Consider the following 16,530-nt stretch of genomic DNA (forward strand, 5'->3'; position numbering starts at 1 on the left):
GCTGTTACTAATCTCTATTTTTAAAGCTTTATTATTTAAAAAAAAAAAGTTTCTGTAAAGGAATATACTGGTGGCCATATAAACATAGGTTTAAATTGTTATTCTCAAATTCCTGACTCTTTATTCTGATTATATTGTCAATTATGTACTAATTTTCTAAAGATTATTTAGTTCAAGATTCCATTTGAGTCTTTTAATGTTTTCATTTTGTAGTTAGAACTAGACCAGGATTCTATCAAAATTATGCTAGGGCATTTATCATTAGCATTGACATGTGGTGTGGCTACATGGGATGTCCCACTCCTCTCTTCTAAAACGACAAGCAAGATAAGAATTTGTTTCCTGTATCCTAATACAAAGAGTTTTAAACTGGCTGGGCACAGTGGCTTACATCTGTAATCTTAGCCGTTTGGAAGGCCAAGGCGGGTGCATCACCTGAGGTCAGGGGTTCTGGACTAGCCTGGCCAACGTGACAAAACACTGTCTCTACTAAAAATACAAAAATTAGCTGGGCATGGTGGTGTGTGCCTATAATTCCAGCTACTTGAGAGGCTGAGGCAGGAGAACTGCTTGAACCCGGGAGGTGGAGGTTGCAGTGAGCCGAGATTGTGCCACTGCACTGTAGCCTGGGCAACAGAGTGAAACTCTATCTCAAAAAAAAAAAAAAAAAAAAAGTTTTAAACTAACTGTAAATAAAATTTATCTTAAAAGACTGGGATTATTACTTTTATTATCTTTAGGAAAATTCTTAAATTCTGATGTATTAATTTTATTGTCTTACAAATGAACAAAATGAAGTTGGTAATCTTGCTGTTGTTCCTTTGATTGCCAAAATACTGGACTCTTCTCAGAGTTGACAGGGTGTTCTCATCTTCATCCTGGCAACTGTACTTAATATGAACATAATGCAGAATATGTATATGCCTTTCTTTAGAATTAGGGATATTATTTCTTTCAAGTCAAATTAATTTACAATAAACATGCAGTTATGTTATAGAAAAAAATCCAAGGTCTACCGTCTTTTGATGTTCCATCAGTCAAAATAGTTAAAGATGCCCTGCATAAAGGCATTACATGAGATGCTGAGGGAGATACCAAGCTGGCTGCCTGACCTCAAGAAACAAACAATCTAGCTGGACAGAACTAACTGAGTAAGAAGAAATCAATGTTGGTTTCAGAACATTAGACGTCAAGTATACATGAATGTCAATGAAAGATTGTTATTGAGCAGTATTCAGAAGAGATCGTTAATGGGCTGGAGTAAGCTAAAGGACTTATCTAGAAGAAAACCTTTGACCAGTCTTTTTTTCTTTTTTGAGACAAAGTCTCTCACTCTGTCACCCAGGCTGAAGTGCAGTGGTGCTATCTCGGCTCACTGCAACCTCCGCCTCCCGGGTTCAAGTGATTCTTCTGCCTCAGCTTCCTGAGCAGTTGGGATTACAGGCACCTGCCATCACGCCCAGCTAATTTTTGTATTTTTTAGTAGAGACAGGGTTTCACCATGTTGGCCAAGCTGGTCTCGAACTCCTGACCTCAAGTGATCCGCCCACCTCGGCCTCCCAAAGTGCTGAGATTATAGGCATGAGCCACCATGCCTGGAGCAAAAGCAAGGTATAAGTAGTTGCTTCAGAAGAAATCAAACATATATGAACCATGGTAATAAAAATGTATCAGTCTAGTTTAGAGTCTTTAAGTTGCCTAAATCAGATGTGGTGGGATCCAGGAAGGATGCCTACTCACATACGTAGGTCTGTGAATAAGTATTTATTAACTCACTATTCTTGGCTTTAGAGAATGTGAAGGAAACAAAAATACCTGCTCCAGAGAAGCCTAGATTCTATATTCCAGTCAGAGAAATGCAATTCACAGATCTAAAAAATAAACTGTATATAGTATAGGGAACACAAAGGTGAAAAAGGCACTGAAGTCAGAGAGGAAAAGATAGGAGAAGGCTGCAATTTTAGCTAGTATGGCTAGGACAAGCGTCACGTGACAGGTGGCATTTGAGTAAAGAGCTGAAGGAGTGAAGGGAGCAAGTCGTATGGCTATCTGGGAAGGGCTCTCCAGGAGAGTGGGAGCAGTGATAGAAGGCCAGATTGCAGGTGACATAGGAGCCACTGGGGGGTTTCCTGCAGAGGGAGGGGCACGATATGACTTGTGTCTTAACAGGTTCACTCTGCCTGCTGTAAGAGAACAGGCTGGGGATGTTGATGGGGGTAGACAAGGAGACTCATTAGGAAGCTAGTGAAATACTCAGACGGGAGGCAATACTGGCTTGACCCAGGGAGGTAGCAGAAGAGGTGGTGATAAGCAATCGGATTCTGGGTGTATTTTGAAGGCAGAGCCAAGAGGATTTCCTGACAGAGTGGATGTCAGCTATGGGATTCCCGATCTCCTTTCCCCAGGGACAGTAAGACATAGCCTTGAGTAATCTCAGGATAGCTGAGAATATCTCCTGGCTCTGCATCATTTTGGCAGAGGGGCTGATGAGAGAAAAAGAATCATGGTTTTCCTGTATTCTGTTCTAGGATCAGAAAAGTGATCAGCCGAATCAGTGCAAGAGATACTCTGCTATTTCCATGACTTTAGGAAGCACACTCCTTCCTAAATGTCATTTGGATTTTTATTTTTTAGCAAAGTACATTGGATTCTCTTTCAGAAAGTTTTTTTTGCATCAGCCTATTTTTAGGAAGAAAAAGGTTATACACTTACATGGAGATTGTCATATGGTATATACTACCTGAAAAATATTAATGTGCTGACAAAATATATGGACACACAAAGAATAAACTTGCAGATACACAGAGAATATTTCCATGAATGTTGTGGCAACAGTTCATCCTGGTTACTAGACAACATTGCGTAACTAGTTCAGAGTTATTTCAGTTCCTAACTGCTTATATAAGCAAAGATTTGGAAAGACTAAAAGAACACAGTGTATGTGAACTTCAATGTCTTAAAACTAAAACTTACAACTTTGAAAGTGTAAAATGGTCATATGCAATGTAAAGTTTTTAAACTTTGCAACAGTTTGTATGGTGGCATTTGATTTGGCAGTTTAGTGCATATGACTTCTGAAACTAGGTGTATTTATCTATAACTTTGTGGCTGCTTCCTAAGCATTAGGAAACAGACATTTGTATGGTATCTTTAAGTGCTGGTTTAGTGGCTCTGCGGTATGTTTCTCCTGTCCCTGCTCTAAGGGTATGAAAGGAAATGAACTTAGGCATTTATAAGATCGAGTTCTCTGGACTCACTAGCTAGTACCTCCCTCAGTTTATCTTCCTTTTAAGAGTTAAGAGACTTTTTATCTTAACTGCAAATGATAGTAAGTATGTCAAGTGGGTACAGTAATTTTTTATCCGGTAACACAAAAAGTTAAATGTTAAACCCTAAGATGCTTAATTGGAGTAAAAGAGGAATTTTTATAAGGTTTGAGAAACAATTTAAAAACATTCCCCTTCAAAATTAAGTGAAGTAATTAAATTGTCAAAGACATTTAAAAAACAGAATATACATGATAACTAACAAGTAAATGAGGAAAAACACAACATTTTCAAAGATCTCTTGCCATTTAGAAATAGAAAACACATTTACATTTTTTCAGATACAATCTTTAAAATAGAGATAGGAGAGAAAATATTAGAGACTGGAAAGAGACTATTTGCAAATCAGTTGGATCCTTGCTTTTGAAGTACATCATGACCCATATGTTATAAAAACTGCTAACAGTTGTGAATGTGATGGCTGACCTTTCAAAAAAATTGCTTTGGGATTGTAAAAAAATAAATAAAACTACTAAAATGCTAAAGTGTTTTAGTTTGTTAAAGCAACATGGCTTGTTTTTTTTTTTTTTTTTTCAAGATAGATAATCTGGATAGCTGCAAAGTTTACTAACAGTATCACTGTAATAAAAGATTGACAATGAAAACCACAGGCTTCTTTCCCCCTTCAAATAAAATATGCTTTTTAATAAAAATAGTAATAATCACTAAATCCCAATTTTTTTATTAAGATATACTGACAAATATTCTAATTTGACCTTCTTTCTCTTTAAGTTTCAAAGTCACGGGGAAAGAAAACATATTAATTAATTTACCAAAAATTTGACACTCTTTTAAGTTTTTAAAAATAGTCCTAGTTAAAGAATACTTCATGCAGTGAAACTTGTCCTTATTTCTACTGACAAACGTGATTTAGGACTTGAACTTTGCCATACAAAATGTGAAGACAGAAAAAAAAAAAAAAGAAAACTTTACAAAAGGATTTATAAATCATGCTATTTGGGAGCCCAATAAATACTTTTTAGAATTTCCTTTAGAAAATTAGCACGTTTCTGGGAACTGGAGGTGTTCCAGGTATTATTTCTGCCTTCCAACTTCCTGAGATACTGTATTTCTAAACTGTGATGCCCGAGACTACTGCAGTAATATTGACTGTCCCAGGCCTGGAAATCTAAGCTGCATCCCCAGTTCCCACAGCTGAGACCGAGGCACGCTGAAAATGCCCGACAGCTCTCAGCCCACACATCCAGTAACAACTGGTTCCTTCCTCTTCCTGTGGAAGAGAAACATCCTCTGAGATGAGAAGAAATGCACCCTGAGGAATGCAAGAACAGCAATGAGCTTTTCACACAGGAAATTACTATGGTAGCTCCCTGAAAAGTGCTTGTCTCCTGGACTGTCAGCCCATAATGAGCTTCCTGCTGACCTAGAGGATGGTTTGCTATGGAGCTAAATGCCATTTGTGGGGCTGTCGGAGTTTCACGGAAAATAGCGAACTTAGCTTTCAGCTGTTCTGTACATGTATACCCATCTGGTTTTGAGTTATTTGGTGCTGCAGAGATAGTAAAGCTATTGGCTTTGCTCCTTTATTTTGCCACTTGACAGTTAATTATTATTTGGTGAAAGTAGTCAGCAAGTCTGCTAACACATATTTTTCAGTCAGTTCTTCCTGCTTTACGCTGTCAAACTATGTAAAATAAATAGGGCTTCTAAAGATTTAGAACCTCACCATCTCAGTGAACTGGCTATTAAGGCCAGTGCTGGTCCTGGCCTAGTTCTTTCCGTGTCTTTCAATTTCTTTGCATTTACTTTCTGAGATTGTCAGGCCACACAATCATACATACTGAAACATAAATAAAATTGTTGCTTTCAGTCAACCAACCAACCAACCAACCAACCACCCATCACTTAAATGTCAAATTGACTTCAGTTGACTTTTACAATGGAAGTTTTTTTTTAGTATAATTTGATTTTCTATTTTTTGTCTTAATTCCTAGAGTATTTTGTTTTTCTTTTACTCAGGATAATGATGGCCACTACAAAGCTCATATTTTATATCATATGTACTTTTTAACCTACTTTCCAAAGCACTGCAAAATTTTGATGGGCCTTAGTATTTATGGTGGCAAAATTCTCATACTTTTTATGTATCTATTTGGATTATTTTTCTGAAGCACATAGAGCTGTTTGTTTTAAGTTGAAGGGGAGATGGAGAAGGAATGCCAGGCATTTCCTTTTCCTTTTCAGAATGTCTTTTTAATGAACATTCCTCTTTTCTCCTGGTGAACAAACCATCTCAGCTCTCAGCAAGGGACCTCTGGAGTGTCTAGTTTCTAATAATCCAATCTCTTGCCTTTGTTCCCCAATTCTAGGGAGCTAGTTTCATACATTTAATATCTCTGCTAACCTCAGAGCTCCCTTTTAGCATTTACAGACTTAGAAATCTGTTTAACCAGTTCCCTATATTAAATTCTCTCTGTTAAAATAATGGCTGTACTTTCTGTTTTTCTGCTGAAACCCTGAGTGATACATAGTAAATCATCCTAAAGAAATGATAATATATACAAACAAAGATTTCTGTTCAAGGATGCCTATTCCAACATTGTTTGTAATAACAACATCAACATGACAAAAACCTTTAAAGGTTTTCTATTTATTTTTAATTATTTAAAATGATAAAAGCCTTAAAACAGCTTAATAAGCAAAAGATGTTATCAAGTTTATTTCATTTTTTAGTGACTTGTGAGTTTTGACATGTTCATGATTACTGTTTATTTGTATTTCTGAAGATTGCATATTTGTGTGTTTTGCCCGTTCTCCTATTGTTCATTTTTAAATTGATCCTTAGGTAATTTTAGTTAAGAAGATTGACCTCGGGCAGGGCGCAGTGGCTCACGCCTCTAATCCCAACCCTTTGGGGAGCCGAGGCAGGCAAATCACAAGATCAGGAGTTTGAGACCAGCCTGGCCAAGATGGTGAAACCCTGTCTCTACTAAAAATATAAAAGTTAGCTGGGCATGGTGGTGGCTGCCTGCAATCCCAGCTACTTGGGAGACTAAGGCAGGAGAATTGCTTGAACCCTAGAGGCAGAGGTTGCAGTGAGCCAAGATCGTGCCACTTGCACTCCAGCCCAGGTGACAGTGCAAGACTCCATCTCAAAAAAAAGAAAATAAAAAAAAAGATTGACCTCTTGCCACGTGCTACAAATATGTTTTCCTTTTTCCTCATTTCTCCTTGAATTTAGTTTCTGATTTTTGATAGGTTTAGCTGCATTACCTTTTTGAAAACTATTTTTTGTTGTTTGGATTCTATGCAAAGAAATTCCCTCATCAATCCCCAAACATCTTAGCTACTCTTCTTGAGGTTTTATTTTTAATGATAAAACCTTAAAATCCAGATGTATTAATTTAGTTATGAGGTACAGATTTATAGTTAAAAAGTATCCTCAATTTGTATTGTTTCACTGATTTGAATAACCTTCTTTAAACATTAAATTCATGTGAACTTGTGTCTCTTTGGAGACTTTCTCTTCTGTCTTATTGATCTGTTCTTGATCTATTTGTTCTTGATCCATTATCATCTGTTTGCTCTTGATCCATTATCATACCTTTTTAATTATTGTAGATTTAGAATATTTCTTTATTATATAATGCACAGTTTTTTCCTTCAGAACTTTCCTGGGTCTTCTTGCCTATTACTTATCCATATGAATTTTAAAATTATTCTGTCTGTTTCAAAAAACCATCCCATTGGAATGTTGATTACCATTGCACTAGATTTATAAAATAATTTGAGAATTGCCAACTTGCCAATTTGAGTTGCTTATCTGGGAATGTAGTATTATATTCAGGGAATTTTTCCTCCTTTTTTCTTTCATTTATTTATTGTTTAATTGGCAGATAAAATTGTATGTATTTCTTATGTATAACATGATGTTTTAAAGTATATATACATGTGGAATGGTTAAATGTAACTAATTTACAAATGTGTTACCTCAGTGTTTCAGTAAATCAATTCAGGAGCACTCTCATTTACATGCCTGTGGTTCCCATAAAAATAGCCACCATTTTTCACATGCTACTAAACATTTTACCTCATTACGAAGCATGCATGTAGATTCTTGCATTCTGCAAATTAGCCTTAAAGGGGTTAGGTAGCTTCCCCAAAGATACACAGCCAGGAAATGATGGGGGCAAGCAAGGCTCTGATTGAACTAACCTCAGAGGACAGTCTGAACACCAGCAGCAACCTGCCTTCCAGATGTTTAGACACACAGACTACAGGCCTTACCACTTTGAATCCTGGTTTTAGATTCCTTGTGGTCAGTATGATTTAACTTAAGTAAATATTTTTCACCATCGTGTAGTAGCCAAGGAGACCTAATGCATATCTCTGGTTGTGGGGGAAAAAAATGGAAAATACTGAGGACCTCCAGTTTGGGAGCAGGTGGAGAAATAGGCCCTTGAGTCAACCAATGCTTATAAGTAACTGGTTGTGAAGGCTACTTTGGGAATTTAGGCATTGCCTATTCCTACTTGCCAAGTACATAAATCCTTGACACACACCAGACTTCAGCACACACAAGTCCTTAACTTAGTGTTAGAATGCTCATCAGGGAAGAATTGTGTTTAAGACACACTTGTCTCTTACTGTTTATCCAGAAGGTGTGCCATATGGCGTTCTCATCATAGGTTGTTCAAGCGTAATTGTGTGGATATAGCTTCCTGATACGAATAATTATTTGATCTGTCATGTCTTTAAATCTCTTTCATAATGATGTAATGGCTTTACCTCCCTTGGCAGGGCTTTGTTACTATTCTCTGACTGCTCTCCCCAGGTTCTCACTTCTACCCTGTCACTAATTTTTAGTTTTTGTCTGTTTGTTGAAAAAGGATATTCTCAGCAGTAAGAACTGTGTATGCAGAAATTTCCTTGGATGGTGTTTTTGCTGTTCTGGTGTGTGCAGGTATTATTTTATTTTGGAATAGATGAGAACATCAGTTTTTATCAAATTTGGTTAGGGTGATTTTTATAAAGTGAATTCTGTTTTTAATTGGCCTTTTGTTGCTGTCATTTGGTTGGCTGGTTGGGTTTTGTTTGTTTGTTTGTTTTTTAAAATGGAGACGAGGTCTTGCCATGTTGTCCAGGTTTGTCTCTAACTCCTGGGCTCAAGCCATCCTCCAGCTTCAGCCTCCCAAAGTACTGAGATTACAGGCATGAACCACCATGCCCATCCTGACTTTTATTTTTAAACACAGCTATGCTTTCCTGGTAAATATCCTCAGTTAGTTGGGTTGGAAATCTTGGGGGCAAGGCTCAGAAGAAAGCCCAAGTCCGTGATACAAACTGTGTGCAGAATCCAGGCCATGTCTTCCAGTTTCTCTCTCTCTCTCACTCTTAATGTTCCTCAGGTCATGCGTTATCTATAGTTCCAGGAGGTCCAGTAGCTCCATGTTCAGGGCTCCTCAGACTCAGTTTGCCTCTCTTGGACTGACTATATCATAGAGCTGTATATGTTACAGTATTAACACCTTGTCCCCAGAGGTAGAATTTTCAAAGGAATTTTGCTATTTACTTGGACACTTCTGCTTGACGCTTCCGGTTCAGAAAAATGAATTTGTGCCCTACTTGGTCCATTCTCTAACATTGATAATATATAAAATAAATTTATTTTAAATGACATCTAGCATCAGGTAAAGTACCATGCTGAGTAAATATTATTCTTAATTCAAAACTATGCATTTTGGGGATAGCAATTTAATAAAGTTTCAAGATGATAGATATTTAAAATAATTCCTTATTGTAAATAGAACTGGAAATGCATCATTAAGCCGAAGCAAAAACAATTGTATGCTTTGGAAAATCAGTTGAAATTTGAATAATTTGACTAAGAAATATGCTGTCTCGGATTTGTACTTTTTTAGAAAATTTTGAGTATTTTTTGTACAGTTCTGTACACAGTAAAATTACTGAAAAAATTCAAGATATGTACACTATTTTAGAAATTATTTTGTTCTTTCCTTTTCTAGAAATCACATATATTTCAGTGTTCTATGAAATATGTAATATAATAAACATATGGCTGTCTTACATTTTGGGCACTGTGTATCAAAGGATCACATGAGAAACTTCAACCATGTCATATTATTTTTAAGTTACCATTTTTTCAATTGAATATATTGATAAGTTTACCAAATAGAATTGAGAAAAATAATTTTTATTTTAAGATAAACTACTGCTTACCTTAAATGTATTGAAAACTTTTGATTTAGAGAGCAGCAGTTTTCTCTAAGACATTATATTGTTAATATTTAGTTAAGTGTTAAGATCTATTCATTTATCCTACAAAGTGCTATGACTATTTTTATGTATTTATTCATCAAGGAAAACGATAATCACGGGGTTTATATCCCCAACTATGAGTATGTTTGTGAATATGTTTTGTTTATTTTTAGTTTTTGCCTTGGCACCCTTTCCAGGCAGTTCTCCTGGCAACAGTGGCATTGCTTCTGCCTGTCATATGTTTTTTGCAATTGAGCTCTTCCATTATGTTTCCCTACTACAACCTATTTCATGCACATGTTTTGGCTGTTTCATCCAGCAATTAATTTATATAATCTTTCCTATAGATTGTTAGTCAAAATGTTTGTCTTTTATTATTATTATTATTACACTTTAAGTTCTAGGGTACCTGTGTACAACATACAGATTTGTTACATGTGTATACGTGTGCCATGTTGGTGTGCTGCACCCATTAACTCATCATTTACATTAGATATATCTCCTAATGCTATCCCTCCCCCTTCCCCCCATCCCACGACAGGCCCCAGTGTGTGATGTTCCCCACTCTGTGTTCAAGTGTTCTCATTGTTCAATTCCCACCTATGAGTGAGAACATACAGTGTTTGGTTTTCTGTCCTTGTGATAGCTTGCTGAGAATGATGGTTTCCAGCTTCATCCATGTCCCTACAAAGGACATGAACTCATCCACTTTTATGGCTGCATAGTATTCCATGGTGTATATGTGCCACATTTTCTTAATCCAGTCTGTCATTGATGGACATTTGGGTTGGTTCCAAGTCTTTGCTATTGTGAATAGTGCTGCAATAAACATATGTGTGCATGTGTCTTTATAGCAGCATGATTTATAATCTTTTGGGTATATACCCAGTAGTGGGATGGTTGGTCAAATGGTATTTCTGGTTCTAGATCCTTGAGGAATTGCCACACTGTCTTCCACAATGGTTGAGCTAGTTTACAGTCCCACCAACAGTGTAAAAGTGTTCCTATTTCTCCACATCCTCTCCAGCACCTGTTGTTTCCTGACTTTTTAATGATCGCCATTCTAACTGGTGTGAGATGGTATCTCATTGTGGTTTTGATTTGCATTTCTCTGATGGCCAGTGATGATGAGCATTTTTTTCATGTGTCTGTTGGCTGCATAAATGTCTTCTTTTGAGAAGTGCCTGTTCATATCCTTTGCCCACTTTTTGATGCGATTGTTTGATTTTTTACTTCTAAATTTGTTTCTTTGTAGATTATGGATATTAGCCCTTTGTCAGATGGGTAGATTGTAAAAATTTTCTCCCATTCTGTAGGTTGCCTGTTCACTCTGATGGTAGTTTCTTTTGCTGTGCAGAAGTTCTTTAGTTTAATTAGATCCAGCTTGTCAATTTTGGCTTTTGTTGCTATTGCTTTTGGTGTTTTAGTCATGAAGTCCTTGCCCATGCCTATGTCCTGAGTGGTATTGCCTAGGCTTTCTTCTAGGGTTTTTATGGTTTTAGGTCTAACATTTAAGTCTTTAATCCATCTTGAAATAATTTTTGTATAAGATGTAAAGAAGAGATCCAGTTTCAGCTTTCTACATATGACTAGCCAGTTTTCCCAGCACCATGTATTAAATAGGGAGTCCTTTCCCCATTTCTTTTTTTTGTCAGATTTGTCAAAGATCAGATGGTTGTAGATGTGTGTTATTATTTTTGAGAGCTCTGTTCTGTTCCATTGGTCTATATCTCCGTTTTGGTACCAGGACCATGCTGTTTTGGTTACTGTAGCCTTGTAGTATAGTTTGAAGTCAGGTAGCATGATGCCTCCAGCTTTGTTATTTTGGCTTAAGATTGTCTTGGCAATGTGGGCTCTTTTTTGGTTCAATATGAACTTTAAGGTAGTTTTTTCCAATTCTGTGAAGAAAGCCATTGGTAGCTTGATGGGGATGGCATTGAATCTATAAATTACCTTGGGCAGTATGGCCATTTTCACAACATTGATTCTTCCTATCCATGAGCATGAAATGTTCTTCCATTTGTATGTGTCCTCTTTTATTTCGTTGAGCAGTGGTTTGTACTTCTCCTTGAAGAAGTCCTTCACATCCCTTGTAAGTTGTATTCCTAGGTATTTTATTCTCTTTGAAGCAATCGTGAATGGGAATTCACCCATGATTTGGCTCTCTGTTTGTCTGTTATTGGTGTATAGGAATGCTTGTGATTTTTGCACATTGATTTTGTATCCTGAGACTTTGCTGAAGTTGCTTCTCAGCTTAAGGAGATTTGGGGCTGAGATGATGGGGTTTTCTGAATATACAATCATGTCATCTGCAAACAGGGACAATTTGACTTCCTCTTTTCCTAATTGAATACCCTTTATTTCTTTCTCCTGCCTGATTGTCCTGGCCAGAACTTCCAACACTATGTTGAATAGGAGTGGTGAGAGAGGGCATCCCTGTCTTGTGCCAGTTTTCAAAGGGAATGCTTCCGGTTTTTGCCCATTCAGTATGATACTGGCTGTGTGTTGGTCATAAATAGCTCTTATTATTTTGAGATACGTCCCATCAATACCTAGTTTATTGAGAGTTTTTAGCCTGAAGGGGTGTTGAATGTTGTCAAAGGCCTTTTCTGCATCTATTGAGATAATCATGTGGTTTTTGTCTTTGGTTCTGTTTATATGCTGAATTACGTTTATTGATTTGCGTATGTTGAACCAGCCTTGCATCCCAGGGATGAAGCCTACTTGATCACAGTGGATAAGCTTTTTGATGTGCTGCTGGATTCAGTTTGCCAGTATTTTATTGAGGATTCTTGCAACAATGCTCCTCAGGGAGATTGGTCTAAAATTCTTCTTTTTTTGTTGTGTCTGCCAGATTTGGTATCAAAATTATGCTGGCCTTATAAAATGAGTTAGGGAGGATTCCCTCATTTTCTATTCATTGGAATAGTTTCAGAAGAAATGGTACCAGCTCCTCTTTGTAACCCAGGTGGAATTCAGCTGTGAATCCATCTGGTCCTGGACTTTTTTGGTTGGTAGGCTCTTAATTATTGCCTCAAGTTCAGAGCCTCAAGTTCAGGGATTCAACTTCTTCCTGGTTTAGTCTTGGGAGGGTGTATGTGTCAAGGAATTTATCCGTTTCTTCTAGATTTTCTAGTTTATTTGCATAGAGGTGTTTATATTATTCTCTGATGGTAGTTTGTATTTCTGTGGGATCAGTGGTGATATCCCCTTTGTTATTTTTTATTGTGTCTATTTGATTCTTCTCTCTTTTCTTCTTTATTAGTGTTGCTAGCGGTCAATCAATTTTGTTGATCGTTTCAAAAAACCAGCTCCAGGATTTATTGATTTTTTGAAGGGTTTTTTGTGTCTCTATCTCCTTCAGTTCTGCTCTGATCTTAGTTATTTCTTGCCTTCTGCTCGCTTTTGAATGTGTTTGCTCTTGCTTCTCTAGTTCTTTTAATTGTGATGTTAGGGTATCAGTTTTAGATCTTTCCTGCTTTCTCTTGTGGGCATTTAGTGCTATAAATTTCCCTCTACACACTGCTTTAAATGTGTCCAAGAGATTCTGGTATGTTGTGTCTTTGTTCTCATTGGTTTCAGAGAACATCTTTATTTCTGCCTTCATTTTGTTATGTACCCAGTAGTCATTCAGGAGCAGGTTGTTCAGTTTCCATGTAGTTGAGCAGTTTTGAGTGAGTTTCTTAATCCTGAGTTCTAGTTTGATTGCACTGTGATCTGAGAGATAATTTGTGATAATTTCTGTTCTTTTACATTTGCTTTACTTCCAACTACGTGGTCAATTTCGGAACAAGTGCGATGTGGTGCTGAGAAGAATGTATATTCTGTTGATTTGGAGTGGAGAGTTCTGTAGATCTCTATTAGGTCTGCTTGGTGCAGAGCTGAGTTCAATTCCTGGACATCCTAGTTAACTTTCTGTCTCATTGATCTGTCTGATGTTGACAGTGGGGTATTAAAATCTCACATTATTATTGTGTGGGAGTCTAAGTCTCTTTGTAGCTTTCTAAGGACTTGCTTTATGTATATGGGTGCTGCTGTATTGGGTGCATATATATTTAGGATAGTTAGCTCTTCTTGTTGAATTGATCCCTTTACCACTATGTAATGGCCTTCTATGTCTCTTTTGATCTTTGTTGGTTTAAAGTCTGTTTTATCAGAGACTAGGATTGCAACCCCTGCTTTTTTTTTGTTTTGTTTTCCATTTGCTTGGTAGATCTTCCTCCATCCCTTTATTTTGAGCCTATGTGTGTCTCTGCACGTGAGATGGGTCTCCTGAATACAGCACACTGATGGGTCTTGACTCTTTATCCAATTTGCCGGTCTGTGTCTTTTAATTGGAGCATTTAGCCCGTTTACATTTAAGGTTAATATTGTTATGTGTGAATTTCATCCTGTCATTATGATGTTAGCTGGTTATTTTGCTCGTTAGTTGCTGCAGTTTCTTCCTAGCATCGATGGTCTTTACAATTTGGCATGTTTTTGCAGTGGCTGGTACCAGTTATTCCTTTCCATGTTTAGTGCTTCCTTCAGGAGCTCTTGTAAGGCAGGCCTTGTGGTGACGAAATCTCCCAGCATTTGCTTGTCTGTAAACGATTTTATTTCTCCTTCACTTATGAAATTTAGTTTGGCTGGTTATGAAATGCTGGGTTGAAAATTCTTTTCTTTAAGAATGTTGAATATTGGCCCCCACTTTCTTCTGGCTTGTAGAGTTTCTGCCAAGAGATCCGCTGTTAGTCTGATGGGCTTCCCTTTGTGGGTAACCCAACCTTTCTCTCTGGCTGCTCTTAACATTTTTTCCTTCATTTCAAATTTGGTGAATCTGACAATTATGTGTCTTGGAGTTGGTCTTCTCAAGGAGTATCTTTGTGGCATTCTCTGTATTTCCTGAATTCGAATGTTGGCCTGCCTTGCTAGGTTGGGGAAGTTTTCCTGGATAATATCCTGGAGAGTATTTTCCAACTTGGTTCCATTCTCCCCATCACTTTCAGGTACACCAATCAGACGTAGATTTGGTCTTTTCACATAGTCCCATATTTCTTGGAGGCTTTGTTCATTTCTTTTTGCTCTTTTTTCTCTAAACTTCTCTTCTTGCTTAATTTCATTCATTTGATCATCAATCACTGATACCCTTTCTTCCACTTGATCGAATCAGCTACTGAAGCTTGTGCGTGCATCACGTAGTTCTCGTGCCATGGTTTTCAGCTCCATCAGGTCATTTAAGGTCTTCCCTATGCTGTTTATTCTAGTTAGCCATTCGTCTAATGTTTTTTCAAGGTTTTTAGCTTCTTTACGATGGGTTTGAATGCCCTCCTTTAGCTCAGAGAAGTTTGTTATTACTGATCGTCTGAAGCCTTCTTCTCTCAACTCATCAAAGTCATTCTCTGTCCAGCTTTGTTCCGTTGCTGGTGAGGAGCTGCATTCCTTTGGAGGAGAAGAGGCGCTCTGATTTTTACAATTTTCAGTTTTTCTGCTCTGGTTTCTCCCCATCTTTGTGGTTTTATCTACCTTTGGTCTTTGATGATGGTGACGTATAGATGGGGTTTTGGTGTGGATGTCCTTTCTGTTTGTCAGTTTTCCTTCTAAGAGTCAGGACCCTCAGCTGCAGGTCTGTTGGAGTTTGCTAGAGTTCCACTCCAAACCCTGTTTGCCTGGGTATCACCAGTGGAAGCTGCAGAACAGCAAATACTGTAAAATGGCAAATGTTGCTCCCTGATCCTTCCTCTGGAAGCTTCATCTCAGAGGGGCACCTGGCTGTATGAGGTGTCAGACAGCCACCAGTTGGGAGGTGCCTCCCAGTTAGGCTACTTGGGGGTCAGGGACCCACTTGAGGGGGCAGTCTGTCCATTCTCAGATCTCAAACTCTGTGCTGGGACAACCACTACTCTTTTCAAAGCTGTCAGACAGGGACGTCTGCAGAAGTTTCTGCTGCCTTTTGTTCAACTATGTCCTGCCCCCAGAGGTGGAGTCTACAGAGGCAGGCAGGCCTCCTTGAGCTGTGGTGGGCTCCACCCAGTTCGAGCTTCCCAGTCTCTTTGTTTACCTACTCAAGCCTCAGCAATGGCAGACGCCCCTCCCCCAGCCTCACTGCTGCCTTGCAGTTTGATCTCAGACTGCTGTGCTAGCAGTGCTGCTGCCTTGCAGTTTGATCTCAGACTGCTGTGCTAGCAGTGAGCAAGGCTTCATGGGCGTGGGACCCTCCGAGCCAGGCACAGGATATAATCTCCTGGTGTGCCATCTGCTAAGACCATTGGAAAAGCGCAGTATTAGGGTGGGAGTATCCCAATTTTCCAGGTACCACCTGTCACAGCTTCCCTTGGCTAGGAAAGGGAATTCCCCAACCGCTTGTGCTTCCTGGATGAGGTGATGCCCTGCCCTGCTTTGGCTCATACTCAGTGGGCTGCACCCACTGTCTGACAGGCCCCAGTGAGATGAACCCGGCACCTCAGTTGGCAATGCAGAAATCATCCGTCTTCTGTGTTGCTCACGCTGGGTGCTCTAGACTGGAGCTATTCCTATTTGGCCATCTTGGAACCTACTCTCCTCTAATTTTGTATTTTTAGTAGACATGGGGTTTCTTCATATTGATCAGGCTGAAAATGTTTTTCCTGAGTATAAGGAGAAATGAATTTTAAGAGAATTTAAGCTGTTTTTTCTCAATGGGAAAAAAATGAGAATATACTAAAAATTTGTCTCTTTTCTTCCTGCCTTCATCCTTCCCCAAGCCATTCCTCACACCAAGGTGGGATATTTGGAGCTGACCATAGTAACTAGGATTCCCCTGTTTTCCTCAACCTTTTATGTACCTGGCACAAGAGAATCTGGTGTAGTGGTAGATATGTGAAAACTGGGGTCAAATAGCTTGTTAGAGTGGAAAGCCCAGTACATGTGGAATCAATTACTCTTCTGTCCATATCTCTGCAGACCCCAAATGAGTGGCAGAAACAGAAAATTTTTTGGTGTACTA

At 38.3% G+C, this 16,530-nt stretch overlaps 1 protein-coding gene and 1 long non-coding RNA gene across 8 annotated transcripts in view; one reads left to right on the forward strand and one right to left on the reverse strand.

The window, feature by feature from the left end:
- POC1B (POC1 centriolar protein B) overlaps nucleotides 1-16,530 on the forward strand; it is a 102,505-nt gene that overhangs the window by 65,325 nt on the left and 20,650 nt on the right. For 3 of the 7 annotated variants that reach the window (XM_033221105.1, XM_033221111.1, XM_033221107.1), the window contains one exon: nucleotides 7,687-7,764. The exons of the other annotated variants lie outside the window; for them this stretch is intronic. In XM_033221105.1, the coding sequence (XP_033076996.1) occupies nucleotides 7,687-7,764 (78 nt within the window). The remainder of the gene's footprint in view (nucleotides 1-7,686; nucleotides 7,765-16,530) is intronic. 7 annotated transcript variants of the gene reach the window in all.
- Nucleotides 1-16,530, reverse strand: part of LOC117089652 — a 49,750-nt gene that overhangs the window by 21,181 nt on the left and 12,039 nt on the right. The window contains exons 2-3 of the long non-coding RNA XR_004439692.1: nucleotides 16,008-16,171; nucleotides 5,014-5,127 (exon numbers count right to left, since the gene is read on the reverse strand). This is a non-coding gene — a long non-coding RNA (uncharacterized LOC117089652). The remainder of the gene's footprint in view (nucleotides 1-5,013; nucleotides 5,128-16,007; nucleotides 16,172-16,530) is intronic.

This window comes from Trachypithecus francoisi, unplaced genomic scaffold (assembly GCF_009764315.1).
Source record: "Trachypithecus francoisi isolate TF-2019V2 unplaced genomic scaffold, Tfra_2.0 Lachesis_group11, whole genome shotgun sequence".
NCBI classification, from domain to species: Eukaryota; Metazoa; Chordata; class Mammalia; order Primates; family Cercopithecidae; genus Trachypithecus; species Trachypithecus francoisi.